At 38.9% G+C, this 24,624-nt stretch overlaps 1 protein-coding gene across 3 annotated transcripts; it reads right to left on the bottom strand.

The window, feature by feature from the left end:
- Positions 1-764: 764 nt before the first annotated feature.
- Positions 765-17,588, bottom strand: COMMD6 (COMM domain containing 6). 3 transcript variants are annotated; one of them, XM_045869571.2, is made up of 4 exons: positions 17,435-17,560; positions 17,334-17,345; positions 4,578-4,730; positions 765-1,096 (listed from the first exon to the last, which is right to left on the bottom strand). In XM_045869571.2, the coding sequence occupies exons 1-4, from the start codon at positions 17,474-17,476 to the stop codon at positions 1,046-1,048; spliced, it is 258 nt and encodes an 85-aa protein (XP_045725527.1). In that variant the 5' UTR covers positions 17,477-17,560; the 3' UTR covers positions 765-1,045. The 3 variants fall into 3 exon arrangements, with proteins under 3 accessions (XP_045725527.1, XP_045725528.1, XP_054362344.1); XM_045869572.2 differs by lacking the exon at positions 17,334-17,345 and having other exon boundaries at positions 17,435-17,588; XM_054506369.2 differs by lacking the exons at positions 17,334-17,345; positions 17,435-17,560 and adding an exon at positions 5,157-5,443.
- Positions 17,589-24,624: the final 7,036 nt, after the last annotated feature.

The following is a 24,624-nucleotide window of genomic DNA, read 5'->3' as shown; positions in this document are numbered from 1 at the left end:
CAAGTGTATCTATGTTGTATGTTATAGCTTTGGAACTGCTGTCTGCCTAAACCTTAGTGAACATAAATATTCTGTAAAACTTTTTACAGACTACTTTTTAAAATTTTTATATTTTAAAGGCATTAATCCATCTGGAATTTACTTTTGCATATGTCGTGAGTGCTAGTATAATTTATTAAATAAATCACATTTTCCCACCCAACTGAAATACCATCCATGTCCCAAATGGCTGGATCTATTTCTAGGCCACCTAGTCTATTCCAGTGATCTGTTTGTTTATTCCTAAGCAATGCCATACAGTGTCCTTTGCTTGGCTTTATAAAATAGTTTAATAACTGGTTTATAAATTTAAATTTTAGATAGAAAATCATCTAACAATAATTTGTGCCACCAAGTTAACTCAGTTATATGTAGAACTCAAAATAAATCTTACTGTTCTATATCCGTGCATGTATCTGAACTTCCTATAAATGTTAATAACAGAAACAACTAAGTGCTTACTTAATATAAGGCAGCAATGATCAGTCCTAACCTGATCTAAATGCTCGAGAAGGAGTAGGCTCAGTCTTCTCACTGATTGCTGTTATGATAAATGAGATTAGAAAATTGAATTTGTAATGTTATTGTAATCAAATGCTACTTTTTAAATTTATATATAGTTTATATATAGGACTCCATAAAAGATTTTGTTTATAAAATGGGTACAATTATTAGTAAGTTTTAAAATTATTGGTCTAATACATAAACTTGTATTGCCTTCAATATCAATCATTCATTTAATTTTTTATTGATATAATTTACATAACACAGAGTTCACCCTTTAGAGTGTTCAATTCAGCAGCTTTTAGTACATTCACAAAGTTTTGCATTGATCACCACTATCTAATTCTTGTTTGTCTGATTTTTTTATTATTAAAAAATGGAAAAACAAAAAAACAATTTTCATTCAATAAATATCATTTGATCCTTATACAGTTTTGTTACAGAAAGTGAAGTCCATGATTTTAGAATGATGGTAGTAATTTATCAACCAAGTAATCAGTTTTCACACAGTTTCAATAACTGCAGCAATTTCCTTGAACTGTCTGTAGAAATTCTGGAGAGAAAAAGGAAAAATAATATTAACTTAGCTTTTAGAGGATATGTAAGTAGTTCTTTTACTTATACTTGACCACTAAAGGCCATATGACATATTAAATTTGTTCAAGTTTATATCACTAACTATTATTATGGGAAAGTTATAAAAAAAACAAACAGGTGCAATTTGGTACCACAAGGACAAATACCATTGTAGAGTTGGATAATTAGCTCATAACTAAAATTTTTAAAAGCACAAAAGAAAGTTCTTTTATTAAATACCCAACACTGTACTAGGCAATGAAGGTAAAAACAAAAATGAGTTTGGGGAAGGGGGGCGCCTGGCTCATTTAGTTGGTAGAGCGTGCAACTCTTTTTTTTTTTAAGATTTTATTTATTTATTCATTCATTCATTCATTTTAGAGAGGGAGAGCAGGTGGAGGGGCACAGGGGAAGGCAGAGGGACAAGCAGACCGTGCTGAGCGCAAAGCCTGATGCGGGGCTCAATCTCACGACCCTGATATCATGGCCTGAGCAGAAATCAAGAGTAAGATGCTCAAGCAACTGAGCCACCCAGACACCCACAGCATGCAGCTCTTTAAAAAAAAAAAGTTCAGGGACGCCTTGGTGGCTCAGTCGTTAAGCGTCTGCCTTCGGCTCAGGTCATGATCCCAGGGTCCTGGGATCAAGCCCTCCATCGGGCTCCCTGCTCAGCGGGAAGCCTGTTTCTCCCTCTCCCACTCCCCCTGCTTGTATTCCCTCTCTTGCTGTGTCCCTCTCTGTCAAATAAATAAATAAAATCTTTAAAAATATAAAAATAAAAAGTTCAGTTTCCAGGCTTCAAACCACTTTAAATCTAGTGAAAGACTGTTTTTCAGGGTGATAGGAGCTGTCTTCTTTAAGATATGGGTTTAGTTACAATAAGAAAGACCCAACACTGAAAATGGCTTATATGGGAGAAGCATATTTCCCTTTCATTTAAAAATTAAGCTGGTATGGTTGTTCTCCTATAAAAGTCATCTTTTTTTTTTCCATCTCCCAAAATCTCTTCAGAGAGGAAGCAAACAAATTCTGTTTTCCTTTCTTCTCTACCTGCCGGGAAGCTAGGAGGCAAATTTGAAACTTAACTCCAGCAATTAGAATACTCTCTAATGATTTACAAATTTGCATTTTCCTTCTTATGTGGTCTTAATTCTCTATTTTGCTACTTAAGAGTATATATATTTCGTTTTAGTTTATATGTAAATTCATTAATGGAATGAAGCTATATACTGACAGTCAAAATTTCAGCTACAAGAAAGATATAAATTAAAAGCTCGGGGCGCCTGGGTGGCTCAGTCGTTGAGCGTCTGCCTTCGGCTCAGGTCATGATCCCAGGGTCCTGGGATCAAGCCCTGCATCCGGCTCCCTGCTCGGCGGGAGGCTTGCTTCTCCCTCTCCCACTCCCCCTGCTTGTATTCCCTCTCTCGCTGTCTCTCTGTCAAATAAATAAATAAAATCTTTAAAAAAAAATAAAAGCTCAAAAAATGTTGCTATGCTCTCAGTCCTGCAATGTAACTAAAAGGCTCTGTTCCTGGTTAAAAGACATGTAAAAACAATCTTTAAAAGATCTGTCCCATTTGTGATTCTTTTCCTATAGGAAAAAAAATTCTTAGAGGTGGAATCAGAGAGCATGAATGCTATACAGAAAAATAAGAACGGAGCCAAGATTGTGAATATAATTCACAATATAAAGGAATGAAATCTGTATTTTTTTTTAAGTTGACTTGGTCCTTATATTCAGTTGAAGGCTATTCACATATCATAATATACTATATTTCCTTTTCGCCAAGACTTAATTCTTTCCAGGACGCTAATTAGCATTAATAATGTTGAATCTGTGATCATGGGTTTTTGTTCGAAAGCAGCGGTATCTTTTAAAAGAAAGAAATCAAAGGGAATAAAAACCCTTAAAATGTAATTTGTAAAAGAGAACTACCATATGATCCAGCAATCCTACTTCTGGGTATATATCCAAAGAAAATAAAATCACTACCTCAAGAGGTATCTATACTCCATGTTCTTTGCAGCATTACTCACAGTAGCTAAGGTATGGAAAGAACATAACTGTGTATTGACAGATGGATGCATTAAAAAATGTGGTGTGTGTATGTGTGTGTACACATATATACACACAATAGAATACTATTCATCCTTAAAAAGAAAGAAATCTGATATTTTTGACAACATGAATGAACTAGGAGGATATTATGCTAAATGAAATAAGCCAGACACAGATAAAATGTAGAACTCATAGTAACAAAAGAGTAGACAGTGGTTACCAGGGCTGGGGAGTAAGAGAAATGAGATGTTGGTCAAAGGTACAAACTCAGTTTTAAGATGTGTAAGTTCTGGAGACCTAATGTATAGTATGGTGACTATAGTTAATAATAATGTATTGTGTACTTGAAATTTGCTAAGAGAGTAGATCTCAAGTGTTTTTACCACACAGATACATAAAAAAGGTAGCCATATAAGGTAGTGGATATGTTAATTAACTTGATTGTGGTAATCATTTCTCAATCTCAATCATTTCTCAATCAAAACATCACATCATATACCTGAAATACATACAATTTTTGTTAACTATAGCTCAATAATGCTAGGGGAAGAGTGTAGTCTGTAAAAGAAGAAATCAAAAGTATCTTAAAGAGGTATATAAGAGGCTTTTCTTAAAAGGTAAGCCTAGGACCAATAGATTTTTAGTTTTACAAAGAATTCTTACTATATTTCCATTGCATTTACTTGGTTGGTTGGTTGTTTTTTAGAGTACTTTACTCTTCTTAGAGTACTAACTATTGTGAGGATTCTTAAGTATTCACTCACCAAAGCAATCAAAACAAACAAAAACAAAACTCTAAGGTCAGTTAAAGTAGTCAATGATAAAAACATTTCCTTGAATGTACCTTTAAAAGAAAATCTAATTTTTCACTCAACCTCTTTTTTTCTTCCTTGCTTACAGAAAAGAAGTAGAAATGATAGTATGAATAAGAGAACTCTACATATAAACCACTGAGTTATTCAAATCTCTAACTGATAAAACTACCATCACGTACTGTTACTCTGATCAGCATTTTATAAACATTATTAATCAGAAAATTGAGGGTCAAGACCACTGTTCAAAGATAAGATTCATTTAGCTTATCATTCCTGAATATTAAGCCTAAAAAGAATAAGAGTAAAATAGTTAAATGCAAAGTAAATATCCTGCCAGAGAAGATGAAAATGTCGTAAATATATTCACAGAAGGGGAGTACTGTGAAAGTGATCAAATATGACAGTACACTAATTCAGCATTATATTGAAAATATTGAAATGTATCAAATTCCCAAAGAAAACAAATTCAGATCTTTTGTGTGTAAATAAAAACAATTAAAAGTTTCCCTTAAGAAAGATTTTATACATATTTAAGTAGCAATTACAGAACAATGAACTACAGCTGAATGAGTGAAATCACAAACCTGAAACTGTGGAATTGTCATTTCAAAGGACTTGTTCTTTACTTGGCCTGAATGATCTGCCACTTTCAGCAGCACGGCAACATAAGGATCCTTAAGAGACCTGCAACTGTCCGAGCTCACGGCCATACCCAGCTTCCACTGAAAATCTACAAGCTATAATGAAACGTTACAGAACAATACATTGGTAATAATATTGCCATGAATGCAGTTATTTATTCAATTTTACTGCTCTCACATTGAACTTTTAGTTTCAATGCCAGTCACAGTAAAAGAAAATATCTTCATTTTAATATTGCTAGGGCAACAATAATCAAATAAAAATGAAGAGAGGCAATACGGGATGTAAACAGAGTTGGAAAACAACACTGTCATAATTACAATAGTAAAACACACACACACACACCCATCTTCACCAGATGTATAACGGAAGTAGAAGGAAGATGTGGTAAAATTGCTGGTTTTCCCTCCATTTTGCTCCTGCATTTAAGGGGACTACAAATGCTTTGTGGCCTCTCTCACATCACTCTCCTGTCCCCATTCCACAACCCGAAATCCTAAAATGGAAGATGAGTTACATACCATCTTCATATGTGGCTGGGACCCACATGGGAATCATTCCAGTTTCCTCTCTCACCCTGGTCCTCCACCTGCAGCCTGACACGAGCATAAGCACTGGGTGATAAGGTGGTTTTAGATTTCATCACTGTTGATGATGAACACCTGTCAGGTGATGTGCTAGGTAGTTCACATGTATTAAATGCCTCACTGAATCATCATAACATTATGGGCTATTATTTCCATTTTGCAGATGACAAACTGAATTTCAGAGATCTTAGATAAAGTGTGCAAGATCACACATTTCTGTGATCAGAACTGAAACCAAAGTCCGTTTGGCTCCAAGGATTACATGCTTATTGACTACTGGCTGCCTTAATACTTTTTTTTTTTTTTTTTTTTTTTTTTTTACAGATTTTATTTATTTGACAGCGAGAGAGGGAACACAAGCGGGGGAGTGGGAAAGGGAGAAGCAGGTCTCCCACGGAGCAGGGAGCCCGATGAGGGGCTTGATCCCAGGACCCTGGGATCATGACCTGAGCCGAAGGCAGATGCCTAACGACTGAGCCACCCAGGTGCACCTGCCTTAATACTTTTAATCGAATTTCTGTCAATGATTGCTCAGTGTTCTGGGGCATAAAACAGGATTGGATAAATGCAGTCTTAACACTGACTAAAAAACATAAGACGGTGAGTGGAGGAATTTTGTTTCTTGTTTTCAAAGCTTAAACAAATAAATGGTACACAGCAGGCACTCACAAAAAATACTTGTTGATTGATACTTTTTGCTATCAAATTAATGCTGATAGGGCAAAAAGCTTTGCTTATTAATAAACCTTTTTATAAAACTTGGGATCTTTTATAAACAAGACTCATCTATATACTGCCTACAGGAGACAAGCTCTCAAAGTAAGAAGGCAAATAGACTAAAAATGGAAGGGATGGAAAAAGATATTCCATGCAAACGGAAACCAAAGAAAGCTGGGGTAACTACACTTATTGTCAGATAAAATAGACTTTAAAGATTTATTTATTTATTTATTTATTTGAGAGAGAGAGAATGAGAGACAGAGAGCATGAGAGGGAGGAGGGTCAGAGGGAGAAGCAGACTCCCTGCCGAGCAGGGAGCCCGATGCGGGACTCGATCCCGGGACTCCAGGATCATGACCTGAGCCGAAGGCAGTCGCCCAACCAACTGAGCCACCCAGGCGTCCCTAAAATAGACTTTAAAACGACGACTGTAATAAGAAACAAAAAAGCAAGTTACATAATGAAAAAGGGCTCAATCCAACAAGAAGATATAACGTGTAAATATTTATGCACCCAACATAGGAGCACCTAAATAGACAAAGCAAATATTAACAGACCCAGAGGAAGAAAGAGACAGCAGTACAATGATACTAGAAGACTTTAATACCCCTCTTACATCAATGGATAGAACATCCAGACAGAAAATCAATAAGGAAACATCAGCCTTAAACAACATGTTACAACAGATGGGACTTAACAGATATTTACAGAACATTCCATCCAAAAGCAACACGATACACATCTTCCCGAGTGCACATGGAACATTTGCTAAGACATATCTTTGTTAGGACAAAGAAAGTCTTAATTTAAGAGGACTGAAATCCTATCAAGCATCTTTTCTGACCACATAGTATGAAACTAGACATTCATTACAAGGGAAAAAACCTAGAAAATTCACAAATATGTGGAGACATAACAACATGCTACTGAATAATCAATGGGTCAAAGAAGAAATCAAAAGAAATTTAAAAAATACCTGAGACAAAGAAAAATGAAAATTTAATATGCCAAAATTTATGGGATCGCAAAAGCAGTTCTCAGATGGAAGTTCACAGAAATAAATGCTTACCTCAAGAAACAAGAAAGGTCTCAACAAGCTAACTTTACACCTCAAGAAAATAGAGGGGCACCTGGGTGGCTCAGTCAGTCAAGCGTCTGACTCCGGATTTCGGCTCAGGTAACGATCCCAAGACCCTAGGATCTAGATCTGCCTGGGGCTCCCTGCACAGCAGGGAGTCTGCTTCTCCACCTCCCCTCCTGCCCCTCCCCCATTCATGCTCTCTCTCTCTCTCTCTCTCTCTCTCTAATAAGTAAATAAAGTCTTTTAAAAAATTGGAGACACAGAATCTACAGATTCAATGCAATCCCTATCAAAATTCCAAAGATATTTTTCACAGAAATAGAAAAAAATCCTAAAATAAGTATGAAACCAGAGAAGACCCCAAATGGCCAAAGGAAATTCTGAGAAAGAACAAAGCTGGAGACATCATGCTCTCTGGTTTCAAACTATATTACAAAGCTATAATAATTTTTATAGCACTGGCATGAAAAGAGACACATAGATTAATGGAACATAATAGGGAGCCCAAAAATAAACCCATGCATATGTCGTCAATTAATATACGACAGGGAGGCCAGAAAGACAGTGGTGAAAGGACAGTATCTTCAACAAATAATATTGGGAAAACTGAACAGCCACATGCAAAAGAAGGAAACTTGACCACTATATCATACCATACACAAAAATTTCCTCAAAATGGATTAACGACTTGAAAATAAGACCTGAAACCATAAAACTCCAAGAAGAAAATGTAGGCAGTAAGTTCCTTGACATAGAAATCTTGGTGATGATTTTTTGAATCTGACACCAAAAGCAAAAGCAACAAAAGCAAAAGTAAACAAGTGGGACTACATTAAACTGAAAGCTTCTGCACAGCAAAGTAGCTATATTCATAATAGCCCTAAACTGAAACCACCCAAATGTTCATCAGTCGTTAGATAAATATGTACAGCAATGAACTTCAGCTACATTTAACACCAAAATGTTGAAAGAAACAAGTCAAAAGTTATGTGATTCCATTCACTTAAACTTGAGAAACAGGAAATACAATATTGTTTAAGGCTGCATACACAGGTGGAAGAACTATACATAGAGGCAAGAATGTGATTATCACAAAAGGATCATTACCTCTAGAAAGGAGAGAAGGGAGAGGTTTGATTGGGGAAGGGCATGTGGTGGGCTTCTGGGGCACCAGTAATACTCCATTTCTTGAACTTGATTGTGGTTACAAAGGTGTTCGCTTTAAAATTATTCATTAAGCTGTCCATGGTAATGTACTTTTTTTTGCATATGTTATCTTGTAAGTATCAGGTGGGGGGAGTTGAATATAAATCAGTGAATACAAACCATATATTTTTTTTTTTAAAGATTCTATTTATTTGACAGAGAGAGACACAGCGAGAGAGGGAACACAAGCAGGGGGAGTGGGAGACGGAGAAGCAGGCTTCCCGCCGAGCAGGGAGCCTGATGTGAGGCTCAATCCCAGGACCCTGGGATCATGACCTGAGCAGAAGGCAGATGCTTAACGACTGAGCCACCCAGGCGCCCTTACAAACCATATTTCTGGTTGAAAGGAAAAACTTATCATAGGCTACAGTAATCAAAGGAATGCTTTACAGAGAGCTTAAGCTTTCAGCTCAGTTTTGAAGACTAAACAGAACTGAAATTGAGAAGAAAATGTGTCTTCTTTATATATTCCAGAAATACACACCTAACAAAGAATAAGTGCTTAATAAATATTAAGCTGAACCAACTAGAGATGGAGAGAGTCAATATCTGTTGTAAGAGAGCATTTAACTGTGTTAAAGTAGATGGCTCCTGTAAGGAAGTATGGAAGATAAAGCTGAAAAAAGAGATGAAGAAGCCAATAATTCTTTTCAAATTGTCAGTTTTCAGAGGTTTTCAAAGTATTCCCATATACTTTATCTTATGGAAAATATGTTAAGTCACTTAAACTTTTCCTGTATGCAATGGGAACTCACTGAATTTTTTTCAGTAAAGGTAAGGATATGAAAGTATTGATTAAAAAATATTCATCTGATGGCAGCAGAATACAATAATCCAGGTATGAAGTTTTAAGTGCCTGAACTAAGGTGGTAACTAGTAGGATTAAGCTGATCCTTAAAGAATGAATCAGCAGGCCCTGATGTTTTTCTTCACAATTATGGGAGATCAAAGACAACTATGAAAATCTGAGTACAGATGACAGGGAGAATGTTGATATCATGTTACCAATCAGACTTTATATATTTTAAGTCCAAAGGTATTATCAAGTGGGGATAGAGGATATTTAAATAGGAATGTTCAATAAGTGGCTAAAAATCCAATAACAGAATCTAAGGGAGTTCGTGATTAGAGATATAGTTTTTATATGAGATCAATGGTGATATCCAAAAATTTAATTCAGAGCACTTCTTAAACTTATTCAGCCTGCACAATTTCTTGATGATTTACTGTCTACAGGAAAATGGTAGAGAAAATCATTACTCACTTGACTCTGAGTCTGAAATAAAACTCTGGATTATTTAGAACATTTCAAACAGAAAATCAATTAAGGAACGCAATGTTGGAATCCACTGACAAATTACAATGGTGAAACTGTCAGGTGAGGAAATTAGGAGAGCTACCATCCAGACACTCACTGTGCAAAATGAGTACTCATGAGTAAGAGAAAGCTGGGATTCAGTTTATGATTCTAAAACTGAACATTTAAATGCAAATTAAAAGCAAATTTTCTAATAAATGTGGTTTAGCCTTAAATAGGAATTAATTAACTGCATTGGAGATTTTAACAAGAAAAGAATAAAAGAGAAAAATCAGAACAGAGCACACTTATCATTATGGAGGATATTAAGAATGGAATAATAGGGGCGCCTGGGTGGCTCAGTCGTTAAGCATCTGCCTTCGGCTCAGGTCATGATCCCAGCGTCCTGGGATCCAGCACTGCATCAGGCTCCCTGCTCAGCAGGAAGCCAGCTTCTCCCTCTCCCACTCCCCCTTTGTGTTCCCTCTCTCGCTGTGTCTCTCTCTGTCAAATAAATAAATAAAATCTTTAAAAAACAAAAAAAGGGATAAATAAAGCCTCTCAACTATTGTAGAGTTAAGAAAATGATTTAAAAAGGAAAATGTACAAAGAAAATAAAACTAGTAGTGAAAAAATATAAAAACATCCCAAAGTAAAATGAATACAAAGAGGGACACCTGGGTGGCTCAATCGGTTAAGTGTCTGCCTTCAGCTCAGGTCATAATCCCAGAGTCCTGGGATTGAGTCCTGTGTTGGGCTCCTTGCTCAGTGGGGAGCCTGTTTCTCCCTCTGCTTGCCTCTCTCTCTCTCTCATTCTCTGGCAAATAAATAAATAAAATCTTTTAAAATAATGATACAAATAAGAAAATCTCAAAACAAATATATATTAAAAGGTAAACAAAGAAATTAGCTATAGTCACTTTAGTGTGACTAAAAATTTAATTGATCTGGGGGCGCCTGGGTGGCTCAGTTGGTTGAGCGTCTGACTTCAGCTCAGGTCTTGATCTCAGGGTCCTGGGATAGAGCCCCATGTCCAGCTCCGTACTCAGCGGGGAGTCTGTTCCTCCCTCTCCCTGTGCCCTTACCCCCACTCATGCACACACACACACACACACACACTCTCTCTCTCTCTCTCTCTCAAATAAAATCTTTTAAAAAATTAATTGATATGGTAGCTGCAGTTATTAACGTAAAGACATCATATAAAAACTATAATGAAAAATACTGATAAAGACCATTTCAGTTTAATATTAATTTTTTCAAAATACAACATATATTAGAAAAACAATCATGCACTACTCCATCCTAAAAACTATTTTCTTATTTCTAGTCTTTGTAAGTAATTTTTATAGCTAGAGTCATAAAATACCTACTTTTATGTTCTCTCCTTTTTAAAATGAAAGTCTGCCAATGGAAGGAATGTTAAGTATTCTGCACACATTAACCTCTCTCAAAAGTAACTATGAGGAAAAGACTGATCAAATAACTCATCCAAGGATACAAAACTAGTATAGCTGCTATCCCAACCCTAATCTTTCTGATTCCATATTCTATGCAGTTTTCATTATACCTAGCTGCAACATTACTACTTGGAATTAAATTAAGTTCTAGTAGGTCAAGAAAGTAAATAGGTCTAGGATGGCATGAGAATATCATCTTCTACATGCTAGAACCAAGCTGTCCAATACAGTAGCCATAACCCAAATGAGTATTTAAATTAATAAAATAAAAAATTTCACTTCCTCAGTTGCACTAGTCACATATCAAATGCTCAACAGTTACATCTGGCTAGTGTTACCATACCGGACAGTGCCAACATAGAACATTTCCACCATCACAGAAAGTTCTATCGGACAGTGCTATGCTACACTCTTGTGTTTATACATGGAAATTAAGGCATGAATTATTAGCAAATTTCTACTTGAGAATTCCTATTACTCTAGTCCAAGTATACAACATTTGCTAAGTCATTAGCCTTCCTCATCTTGTTTACTGATACCTTTATCCATACTCTGCTTAATTTTCTCAACAGCACTCATCATTATCTGAAATTATCAAGTTTACTTATTACCTGTCTCCCCAAGGAAATTCAAACTTCCTAAGAGCAAGAGCATTATCCAATTTACTACTGAATCTACTACAACATATGTGGTACAAAGTGAATGTTCAAATAAATATTTGTTGAACTAATATGTTTGGAACTTCTGGAGCATGTGGTAACTGGTCTCCAAAGATAGCTTCAAACAATTAGTGTCACCCCTCCTGTACATACATGTCACTCCTCACTTAAGTGGAGCTTATTTTCCCTCTGCACCATTCTGAGCTGTCTCTGTGATTACTTTGACCAGCAGAATATGGCAGAAGAGGCTTTCTGGAATCCTTGAGCCTAGGCCTTAGGAGAACTGTCTGCCTCCTTCTTTATGGAATGCTGGCTCTTGGGACTCTCCCTCTTGAAACCCAGCTACCTTAAGGTGAACAGCCATGTAGGGAGAAGAACCAAGTCACTCCAATTATCAGCTCTAGCTGAGCTCTTAGCCAATGTCATCACCAGCTATGTAGGTGAGCCCTCTGGGTTTCTGGCTCAATTAGGCTCCTAGTTGATAGGGAGTAGAAGCTACCACGTAGCTAAGCCTGATGTCCTGAAAGATCATTAAACTGTTATTTCAAGTCACTAAGTTTTGGGTAGTTTATTACACAGCAATAGGTAACTAAAGCGGGGCAAACATAACTGGCTGAAAATAACTTTGTCAATAAATTTAATATATGACATCAAAATGTATTCTCATAACTTCTTTAATCTGAAATATATTAGTTTCTAGAAATCTTAGCAAAAACAACTAAAAGATATTTCAGATTTGGTTTGTGTAACCTGTTAGCTCTGAGAGATGTTAATACCTCCAGTACAAATAATACAGAAAAATAAAGCCTTTCCCATTAAACACATTCACTACTAATAAATTCATAGTACATATGCCCTCCAACACCAGACATATTGGTGTTTCTAATTTCTAGTCTTTGTATGTAATTTTTATAGCTAGAGTCATAAAATACCTACTTTTATGTTCTCTCCTTTTTAAAATGAAAGTCTGCTCCAACATTTCCTCAAAAATGTTTTTCATCCTCAGGGCGCCTGGGTGGCTCAGTCGTTAAGCGTCTGCCTTCAGCTCAGGTCATGATCCCAGGGTCCTGGGATCGAGCCCCACATCGGGCTCCCTGCTCTGTGGGAAGCCTGCTTCTCCCTCTCCCACTCCCCCTGCTTGTGTTCCCTCTCCCGCTACAACATATGTGGTACAAAGTGAATGTTCAAATAAATATTTGTTGAACTAATATGTTTGGAACTTCTGGAGCATGTGGTAACTGATGTCTCTGTCAAATAAATAAATAAAATCTTTAAATAAATAAATAAATAAAATCTTAAAAAAAAAATGTTTTCATCCTCATTTCATTTCTACTGATGACCCCCATTCCCCTAAACGGGTTTGAAACGTTGGTCAACTTTGATTTTTCTCAAAATACGTAACAATTGGTAGGCATTCAAGATTTTATTTTAGCCAATGCCAAGATTTATTCCCTTCTTCCCAATCTCATTGCTACAGACCTACACAAATAGTTTTGGTTTTGGTTTTGTTTTTTTAATCTTGCCTTAAATTTTACTGCAGCCTCCTAATTAGTTTCTTTCCTAGGTCTTTGTTGGCTCCAATCCAGACTATGGTCTCTAAATACTGTTTATAGATTAAACAAATCTAATATCACAGGTCAAAACTTGTAAAGTTTACTGCCTCATGAGCTAGTTACCAAGTACTTGAGTTATCTCCCAGCACAGTCCCCGTTTTCCCACTCGTCCTCAAATAGGACTGCATCCCTTTTTTAAATTTGCATTCAGCCTTTATACCTTTGCTCATAGTGCTCATTCCACTTGCAATATAATTCTCAAACATCTACTTAAAACTCCTCTCAAAATCTATTTGCTCTGGGCGCCTGGGTGGCTCAGTCGGTTAAGCATCTGCCTTCGGCTCAGGTCATGATCCCAGGGTCCTGGGATCGAGCCCCGCATCGGGCTCCCTGCTCAGCAGGAAGCCTGCTTCTCCCTCTCCCACTCCTCCTGCTAGTGTTCCCTCTCTCGCTGTCTCTCTCTGTCAAATAAATAAATAAAATCTTTAAAAAAAAAATTCTACTTGCTCTGTGAAGTCTTTCCTAGTTTACTCAAACTTTCTATGAATATTCACGTCATTTCTTACACCCTACCACCTAGAACATTCTGCCTTGTATAGGTGGATTTGTCTCCAACCCCCACATCCACTAGACTGTAAACTCTTTGAGGGCAGTTCATACATCAACACATGTACACAGAAGAACAAAAACAGTTATACATTTATGAACCACTATATAAAATGTACAAGTTTAAGTCACTATGTCTCATATATAGGAAGAGGGAAAATGGCACGAGAATTGAGTGTTAACAGAACATCTTACTTTTGATTTATACCATAACACTGGCAAGGAAAGCAATAAAAGTGGCAGCAGTAGGAATAATCATTCATCTATGATGAAGCGTTCTAATTAGACATCCAAAAGAAAATCATAAACTACTTTGAAACAATGATTATAAGTATTAGAACTGTGTAGTAATGGATAATCTGAGACCTCTGGTGCTGGGTAATATAGCACTATGATTTGTTCAAAGTAACAAGCTCAAATTCTGAAGTCAGACCACCTGATTTGAATCTCAGTTCCCCTATCTTTTAACCATGTGGCTATGGACAAGTTACAATATGCTCCAATATTCAATAAGAATTTACTAAAGAATACTATGTTCTAGCCACTGGGGAGATAAAAAAGAATAAAACAAAGTCCCTGACCTCAGGACCTTGCCGTCTAGTGGGGAAGACAAGCCAATAAACAAATAAATACAAAAAGTGTAAAAAAAAAAAAAAAAAATGCAGAATAAGAGAGCGAGTGACCAGGAAGGCTATTTAGGTAGAACCTGGGAGAGACTTCTTTGAGGAGTGGCTTTTGAGTAGAAAGGGAACAGAATAAAGGAAAGGAAAAAGCCACATGAACCTCTGGAAAAAAGAACATTCTGGACAGAGAGGTAGAAGCATGCCTGACATGAACAGGGAACAACAATGATGCCCATGTAGCTGGACTGGCATGAACTAAAAGAGTAGTAAGAGATGAGGAATCAGTTTTTGAATGGCCTTGTGGGCCATGGTCTATGTAAGACTTTTTCCTAGTGTGACAGGAATCACTTAAAAAAGTCTATGAGCAGAAAGGCATGGTCTAACTTAAGACTGCAAAAGGCTCATCCAAATTGCTGGATAGGGCATTAAGTTTAAGAAGGAAAGCAAGGAGACCCAATTGGGAGCCTACTGCAAAGTAGTCTAGGCAAGAGGATGGAGGGTTGCACTTAGGTGGTAGGGAAGATGAATTTAGAGAATATTTTAAAGGTGGGGAGAACAGTCAGTATGCTGATGGATAGTATGGGGGGTCATGAACTCTCACTGGACCTACAGTCCCAATTAATCTGGCTAATTCATACACTGGTGAGAAATACCTAAACAAAGAGAGAAGGTGTTATAGCTCAAGCCTAAATATTAGTTTTATCTGGTGCATACTACAAACATAAATGACGTATAATTGGGTAATGGATTTTTTTCCCTCAACAATATTCTTGAATAATCATTTTCTTCTATCAGTGCATTTAAAACTGCATCATGAACTATGAATAAAAATGTTCAATTTAGGAGTTCCTGGAGGTAAAACTCATGAAAGTGTGAGGGCGTTTCCTACCCCTGCTCCCCCAATGACTAGGTTCTTGAAATTTTCACTCTCAGAATTGCCTCTAAGCACTTTATCAATTATACTTTAGGTTTTCCTACCCTGTCACTGGTTTCCACACATTTCTATTCTGGTAAGTTGTAATTCTCTGTATTCACCTCTGTCTCTCCAATTTGGGGGTAGAAATTTGCCTTAGGATCTCTGATGGATCCAAGAGCTGTTAATTCTTCAGTTTGTTCAGCTTTTTGTTTTTATGATGAAGTGATGTCTTCCATATTCCAAGCTCCTAACATGCCAGACTAGAAACTGTATATCTAGCACTCTCTTCATAAGGGCTTTAAACATCTTTTGTTAGACTGATTGCAAGGTACTTTATAATTTATGTTGTAAATGATGTCTTTTATAAAAATATTTTTCAGCTCTGTGTCAAGTTAGATAAACAATTGAATGAATCACCTTGCTAAAGTCTCACACATTCTAATGTTTGTAAATTATCCTGGTGTTTTGTTTTGTTTTGTCTTGGCTTCTTTGTAAACAATCCTATAACCTGTCAATGATTTCACGGAAGGAATGAGAAGTAGGCTGAAAACAGCTCCCCCTTCACCTGACCAAATGTCCACATTCCAACCTCCAAATTTTGTGAATATGTTCTTTTGTATGACAAAACAGACTTTGTAGATACAACTAAATTAAGGATCTTGAGGTTGAGAGATTTTTCCTGAATTATCCAAGTAGGCCCAACATAATATGGGTCCTTATGAGGAGGCAAAGTTTTAGAGTCAGAGAAAGCATTGTGGTGATGGTAATAGAACAAGAAGTGATAATGTGATGACGGAAGCAAAGGTTGGAATGCTGTGCTTCGAAGAAAGTAGAGACCACAAGCCAAGGAATGCAGACAGCCTCTACAAGCTGGAAAAGAAAAGGAAATAAAATCTCCCCTAGAGCTTCCAGAAGGAACACATCCTGGCCAACACTTTGATTTTAGCCCCACAAAACTAACTTTGGACTTCCAACCTCCAGAACTCAGATAATAAATCTGTGTTGTTTTAAACACCACCGCCCCCCCCCAAAAGAGTTCAATTTTTAAAAGTCTATAATCAACATAATTCAGTTTCAGGATATCTTACTCAAAAAACATAAAATTTAGTGTAAGTGGATAAAATGACTTATGAAAGATTGAATCAAAGTGCACTAACTCAGTAACTCTGAGCAAACAGATAAGGGGGTTAGTTAATCTTTCTGAGTTCCCCTACCTCCCAGGAATCCTGAAAAGCAACAGCTGCTGGAGAAAGATGACAGAGAGCAGCCAACAGACGTCTCTCTGCCATCGTACTCCCCTTATTTCTTATCTCAACCCTTTCTTATATTTTGTTTGGGCCTGGGAAACTCCTGACCTAAAATGCTCTAGTTTTCGTACTCTTCTTCTGGGAAATGTGTTAAATTTTTTTCTAAAAATAAGTTATTTTTTATTTATTTTTTAAAATTAACATATCATGTATTCTTTGTTTCAGGATAAAAGTAAGGAACACTTAGAACAAGGAGGCGTAAGATATACTTAAAAATTCAAATTTTTTCTGGCATAAAAAATGTAGACATTGAAAATTAAAGAGGTATACTTTCCATCTTCAAAATACCTCGTTTAAAGGCCAAGAAAATGTCTGCAGTGCTATCTTTGTAGATTTTAACAATTTCTTGTCTTTCTGTATCACATTCTAAAATACTGCGTACGTAGCTTTGAAAAAACGGTCACCAAGAACAATTGCTCGGTACTCTTTGGGCTGCAGTGGGTGGAGGAGCTTAAATTACAACGGCAGCAGCTACTGTGGCAGGTGCACAGCGGAAGGAGCAGTGCAGGGCGGCGGGATGAAAGTCACAGACTCGCAGACACAGGCCTCGGACTGGGGGGACTGCTGGGCAAGGCCCGCGGTGGCATCGTCCCCCCGCGCCAGCGGCAGGGGGCGGGCCAGGTGCTACCGCCCGCCGCTTGCCCAGCTGACGCTGGCTGAGGGCGGGGCGGCCATTCACTCACCTGGTTGGTGACCTGAAATGAAGGCAGAAAACACGATTTAGGGAAAGCTCCCTCTAGCTCCAGAGCCCCGATGCCCCGGCTCCTCTCAGGCCAGGACTCACCTCGGACTTCGCATCCAGCCGCGGCTCGCTGCAGCCCTCCATCGCAAGCGTCTAGGGCTCGGACCCCCGATTGATCAGGCGGACCGTCCCCCGGCCGCCAACACTTCCGCTTCCTCCTCCCGCCCCCTCGCGGCCTGGCGCACGCAGCGGAAGTGGGGGCGCGGCAACAACCGTATTTGTGTAACTCCCCTTAGTGTCAATTAAACATCAGTTTCAAGGAGATACTCAGCAACAGGGACATTTCTGTGGGGAAAAGGTCCGAAGATTTTGGAGATACCTTGTGAAGGGAAGGACAGATCAATTTAAGGAACCCTTCTGACCTGTAGACATGGACTCTTCCCGTCTGCCCCGCCCCCTCCCCCCCACAAGCGCTTTCTGCGCGCTCGCAAACCGGCGGCCGCACAGTTGATCCCCAGGTGTAAAAAACAGCTGGACGACCACACTCTTTCGCCGTCGAAGTCTTTGGACAGGGAGATGCCAATTGGAAACTATATGATTCGCTTTTGTCACTCGGATTTACTTCACTGGCCCAGCTGCTGGTGGGGTGGGGATGCTTTTCTTTACCAAGCTGCCACTGACCTACTCCAGCTCTCAACCTGACCTACGGGGATACCTTCTCATCTGGTCTTCCTTCTTTCCCCCTACGCTTCTCACATCCGTTCTACACAGTGGCTAAAGCGATTTTTTTCTCGCCAACTTTTTATTTTGAAAACTTGAAATTTTTTGGAGAAAAGTTGCAAAAGTGGTTCAATGAACATCCGTTTATCCTTCATCTAGATTCATCAACTTAACACTTTATCCATTTGCTTTACCTCTAGGTACATACACGGTAATAAGGGCACCTCATCTCTAAATACTTGAGCATATAGCGCCTAAAAACAAAGCAATTAACTAAGTCATCACAGTACTACCACCACGGACTCAGGAGATTTAACATTGACAAAATACTGTGATCTAACACGTGGGCCAAATTCAATTTTCTCCAGTGGTCCCAACAATATTCTTTTATATATATATATAAAAGCACAAGCAGGGGGAGCTGCAGGGGGAGAGGGAGAAGCAGGCTTACCGCTGAGTAGGGAGCCCAATGCGGGGCTCGATCCCAGGATCCTGGGATCATGACCAGAGCCAAAGGCAAACGCCCAACGACTGAGCCACCCAGGTGCCCCTCAACAGTATTCTTTAAAACTGTTTCCTATCTTACCCACTGCTAGAATCTAATCAAGAACTACCCGTTGAATCGTTATCGTTTCTGCTCAATCTCTTCAAATCTAGAACTGCACTGATGAAGAGTCCTTGGGACTACACTGGTTCTTTACTGGGGGCTCTGGGGGAGGATCTGTTTTCCACTTGTTGCCAGAATGCAGGTCCCACTTACTTGCTGGCTTTTGGATGTGGGGTTTTCTGTGTCTAGAGGACATCAGCATTCCTTGGCTTGTGGCGCTCTTCATCTTCAAAGCCATTAATAGGTCAAGTCCTCCTCAAACTTTGAATCACTCTGACCTCCCCTTCTACATCATCTCTCCTCTGCTGTCTTCTTTCACCAATCTCTGACTCCAACTTGAGAAAGTTCTGTTCTTAAGGCCTCAAATCATCATATTGAGCATACTCAGATAATCCAGGATAATCTCTATGTCTTAAGGTCCATAATCTTAATTATATCTGCAAAACCTTTTCAGATAAGTACCCAGATTAGTACTTGATTGAATAATCAGTGGATGAGACTCTTAGGGGGAGGAGCATCTTTAAAATTCTGCCTACAGCAAACAACCTTGTAGGATTGTTGGAGGATTACATTAGTTAATGCATGTAAAACCTCTAGAATTGTGCCTGGCATGTAACACTGGGAATCTGTGCCAAAAAGCCACTGACTCAAGGTTATTGGACATAATTAAAAGTACTAACTGACTTGGGAACATAGTCCCTGAATTAATCCAGTGATTTCTTTCCTATGAAAGAAAGTCTGGAAAGATAGAACACTGTGATGCATCCCAGGTGTGTCAATTCCATTTGTTAGGGAGTATTTCTCTGAAGCTCTTGGTTGCCAAGAGATTATGCTCCATGGAGGGCTGCATACACACACACACACACACACACACACCTTAATTACATAAAAATGTTCCCAAAAGGTGAAAAGATGACATATATTAAAAAGTTAATTTTTGTGTTTTTCTGTATTTTTCATACACTTAATTGTTTTTAAAGATTTTAAAAATTTATTTATTTGAGGGCGCCTGGGTGGCTCAGTTGGTTAAGCAACTGCCTTCGGCTCAGATCATGATCCTGGAGTCCCTGGATCGAGTCCCGCATCGGGCTCCCTGCTCGGCAGGGAGCCTGCTTCTCCCTCTGACCCTCCCCTCTCTCATGTGCTCTCTCTCTCTCATTCTCTCTGTCTCAAATAAATAAATAAAATCTTTAAAAAAAATTTATTTATTTGACAGAGAGTGCACAAGCATGGGGGGAGGGGGAGAGGGAGAAGCAGGCTTCCCACTGAGCAGGGAGCCCCGTGTGGGGCTCAATCCCAGGACCCTGGGATTATGACCTGAGCCAAAGGCAGACACTTAACCAACTGAGCCACACATTCCTTTTAAAACTGCTCTTTTTTTAAACATTAGTGTCCCTTTTCAAAAATCTATTGATAAAATTTGGGGAGAGTAAAATGTCAGTAGTGTTTAGGCCAATCTCTGCCAATTATTAATCTTGTTCTTGTGCTCCTGACACTTCAGAAGCACATACGATCAACTGTTTATTTTTAAGACCTCCATCATATTAAAGATCAGAAGTTATGCAAGCTTCAGACTTGGAAAACACAGATTTTATGAATAGAGTAAAAAAATGCTAAAATTAAAGCTGTATAACTTGTTTTATTTATATTTATTTTTTTGTGATTACATGTAAGTAGGACATATAAATAAGAAAACATTTTTTGGAGCTCTTAAACAAACAAATCTAGCACTGAAAGATGTGTAGAGGATGTCTCCAAACCATGGCATGAACTCTGACCTCACAAGAGTTACAGTGTAATGAAGAAAACAAAATTGACACACATGAAGCAAGTAGTACTGCAATCTAAGCTTTTATTTTAGGGCTCTTGTGTGTCAAGTGATATTAAGCCAGCTCAAAGTAGCCTGAGCAAAATAGCCAAATCATCCTCTCACAGGGGTGGCTTCTGAAATGTAGGAGTGGAGCCAACTGCAGGAATCTCACAGAATTGTGAGATTTTAATAGTAAAAGGGCCCAATCGCTGTTTATCATCTGTGGTCTGACGTTCAGTTTGTCTGTTGGCTTATTCTCTTAGGTTTCTCCATATGTTGTAGAGGAGGGTACCTGCCCGTAGATATATGGCCACTAGCATCGCTGAAGTCATAGCCTGTGGCTCATGATCCAAAGGGAAAGAGGAAGCTGCTCTTCCATCTCAATTCTTTTTTTTTTTTAAGATTTTGTTTATTTTATTTTAGAGAGAGAGCACACACACGTGCATGTGCATGCGGGGGTGTGGGGGCACAGAAGGGGAGGGAGAAGGAGGGGGGGAAGAATCTCCAGCATGCAGAGCCCCACACTGGGGGGCTTTTTCTTTTATCGAGGGCCTACTATGTGCCAGGCTCCAGTAATACGGAAATGGGTAAAGCACAGTTGAAAATCCCTGAAGGAGCTCATCTTTTGGCAACAAAGTTACACTAGAATATGTTAAAGGAAAGCAAATAGTGCTATGTGAGCACAGAGGTAGGGCACCTACCCAAGTTTAGGGTGTCATGGGGACATTCAGGAAATAAATGAGCTGATTCCTAAAGATATAAGATATAGATTAAAGAATATTAAAAAAAAAACAGCTCCTCTGGAAGAATAAAATTTGTATATTTATAGATGTGTAAGATATTTTGTCTAGCTGGAACCAATTATTGAGAAGGGACTGGTAAGGTGAGTTAATTTGATGGATAGATAAGGAAAATGGTGGTGGTCGGGAGAGGGTTTACATTTGGCAAATACATGCACCTACCCTGAATCAGTCCCATCCCACTGTGAATGGCCTTGACTACTCAAGGAAAAGTTGGGTAGGGGAAATGCCTTACTGGGCTTCCTCAAAGGCCCCCGTTGGGGAGGGCTGATCACTAGCAGTACTGCCTTAAGAGAGACCCTCATAGGAGTCTGCAGCCCCACCCTTGGAGATTAGGGTTGAGCTCCTGGCCATAGTTAAAGTGAACAAAGGAAAAAGGATCATGACTTGAGCCAAAACCAAGAGTCAGAAATTTAACTGACTGGGGCGCCTCGGTGGCTCAGTCATTAAGCATCTGCCTTCGGCTCAGGTCATGATCCCAGAGTCCTGGGATTGAGCCCCTCATCAGGCTCCCTGCTCGGCAGGAAGCCTGCTTCTCCCTCTCCCACTCCCCCTGCTTGTGTTCCTTCTCTCACTGTCTCTCTCTCTGTCAAATAAGTAAATAAAATCTTTAAAAAAAAAAAAAAAAAGAAAGAAACTTAACTGACTGAGCCACCCAGGCACCCCTTCCATGTCAATTCTTAAAGAAGGACTCTGATTTGACTATTTGGGTTGTATGCCCACCTCTCGGACCAATACTGGGTCTAGGGTGATGCATTACTATTTTTTCTCTCTGCCCCCTATTGTGACCACAAGAGGTAGAATTGTGTAATTGGCAGTCACTAGCAACAAAAAGGATAAGAAGATGTACTCTACAGGAGACAGAGGTGAGGATGATGCCAAAAAACTTAGATGAAAAGATACTGAAGGAACAAAAACAATAGATATCCACTAAATACATTTACTAACTCTGTACTATACTATACAATCAGTGGATGTGGTAGGCAAAATAATGGCCCCCCAATGGGTGGCTCAGTTGGTTAAGCGACTGCCTTCGGCTCAGGTCATGATCCTGGAGTCCCGGGATGGAGTCCCGCATCGGGCTCCCTGCTCGGCGGGGAGTCTGCTTCTCCCTCTGACCCTCCTCCCTCTCATGCTCTCTGTCTCTCATTCTCTCTCTCTCAAATAAATAAATAAAATCTTTTAAAAAAAAAAAAAAAGATAAACTCAGGCCTGTTAAAAATTTTTAAGAGTTTATTGGAACAAAAACATCGATTCCTATCAGGCAGTGCCAAACCAGAAATGGTAGGAACACTCCACTGACAGGAGCTCAAGAAGAGATTTCATAGAGGAATGGTGGAAGCAAAGTAAGGAAGAGATTGATTGGCTATGGCTTGAAGCCTCACGTTGGCTGTGTGTGCTTTGATTGTCCTCAGTGTTTTGACCTTGTAAACTTGAGGCCTTCACAGGCACAGATTTTGGTTTACTTCACAGAGGCCAGCACGGCAGTAGAGCCATCCCAGTCGAATGGCATCCTTGTTTAATTAGTTTCACAAACATTCACTTCCAAAACCCCAGAATTTATGAATATAGTATGTTATATAACAAGGAAGGATTCAATTTACAAATGGAATTAAGTTTGCTAATCCCAGAACCTTAAAATAAGAAGATGTTCCTGGATTACTGAGGTGGGCCCAGTGTGATCACAAGGGTCCTGATATGTGGAAGATGGTGAAAGAAGAGTTAGAGTCAGAGAGAAAGTGTCAGTGGTAGACGACAAGAGCCAAGGAAGGCAAGCAGCTTCCAGAAGCTGGAAAAGGAACGGACACAGATTCTCTCATGCAAGAGCCCAGCCAACACCTTAATTTTAGCCCAGGAGGACGCATTTTGGACTTCTGACCTTCAGACTATAAGATAACAAATTTATGTTGTTTTAAACCACAAAGTTTGTGGTAATTTGTTCCAGCAGCAATAGGAAATTAAGACAGTTCTGGAGGCTTGAGAGTCACATCTAAATCTGTCCTCTACCACTCAGGTGTGTGACTTCAGTGAAGGTGACCTTCCTGAACAACAGCTTTCTAATCTGTAAAAATGAGGCTATTCATATTTGACTTAGAAGGTTTTTATTAAAGGTTAAATGAGATCACATATGTAAAGCACACAGCAAAGTTCCTGAAGATGGTAAGTGCTCAATAAATACTGGTTCCTATTATAACCATCATGATATTCAATCCTCAAAAGAAGCATATAAGTGATCTTTGTCATACATTGTCCCCATTTTAAAGATGAGAAAACTAAAGTTCAAGGGTCGCCTAGGTGGCTCAGTGGGTTGAGCGTCCAATTCTTGATTTCGGCTCAGGTCATGATCTCAGGGTCACGAGATAGAGCCCCACGTTGGGCTCTGCATTCAGGGGGAGTCTGCTTGGGATTCTCCCTCTTCCTCTCCCCCTGCACCTCCCCCCCAACCCCCCCCCACCCACCGCTCATGCTCTCTCAAATGAATAAATAAATCTTAAAAAAAAAAAGAAAATTAAGTTCAAGAATGTTTGGCAACATCACCAATAGGGAAAACCTCAAACTCTGGTTTTAATTTACAGTCTGCAGTCTAATTTCAGAGAACTCCAGAGGGATTCAGAACTCCCAGAATACGTGCTGAAATCCTTCTCAGCTTCCTTGTGCTAACTGAATGTTCTACTTGTACTCCAGGATATTCAAGAATGTGAGTGATTGTGTGTGTGTTTGTATGTGTGTTTTACTGCAGGGGTGGGGGTCATGGGAGATAGTAGTAGTAATGGATGGGCAACATAAGCAAAGATGCAGAGCTGGGTATAAACCATGATTACTGATCCTAGATGCATAGTAGGTTTTAGAGCTTAAAGCAGATTACACAAATTCTTAGCCTTTGTGCCAAACCTGGCCTACCCACATATTTAAAACCAAACAAAGAAAACAAAATGAATTATATAAAAAGCTGAGTAAGAATGCATTTAGATAGGTTTTACATGTTACAGTTTGTCACTGTCCCCACATTCTTCTTTTCATTTCACCTGGCCAATTTGCACATTTATGTGAAACCTGCAACAAGACACAGGTTCCAACTTCTGGCTTAAAGGGATCTTACAGAGTCTCTTATTTAAAATGAGACCTAAGTAGGTTAAGTGCTCGGCTTATAGAAACATAGCTAGATTGTGGTAGTCGTGACTTCTGATCAAGTGGGGGAGAAGTATTAAGCCATCCCACAGGCAGATGAGGCCAAATTATGTAAGGTTTGGATATGTTCTTTTCTTTTCCTTTTTTTTTTTTTTAAAGATTTTTATTTATTTATTTGAGAGAGACAGAGAGCTCAAGCAAACACAAGCAGGGGGGAGGGGGGGCA

The sequence above is a fragment of the Mirounga angustirostris genome, unplaced genomic scaffold, assembly GCF_029215605.1.
Source record: "Mirounga angustirostris isolate CCGP_5_RB_7025 unplaced genomic scaffold, mMirAng1.0.hap1 SCAF_3, whole genome shotgun sequence".
Lineage (NCBI taxonomy): Eukaryota > Metazoa > Chordata > Mammalia > Carnivora > Phocidae > Mirounga > Mirounga angustirostris.
This window is presented reverse-complemented; position numbering and strand designations above follow the sequence as displayed.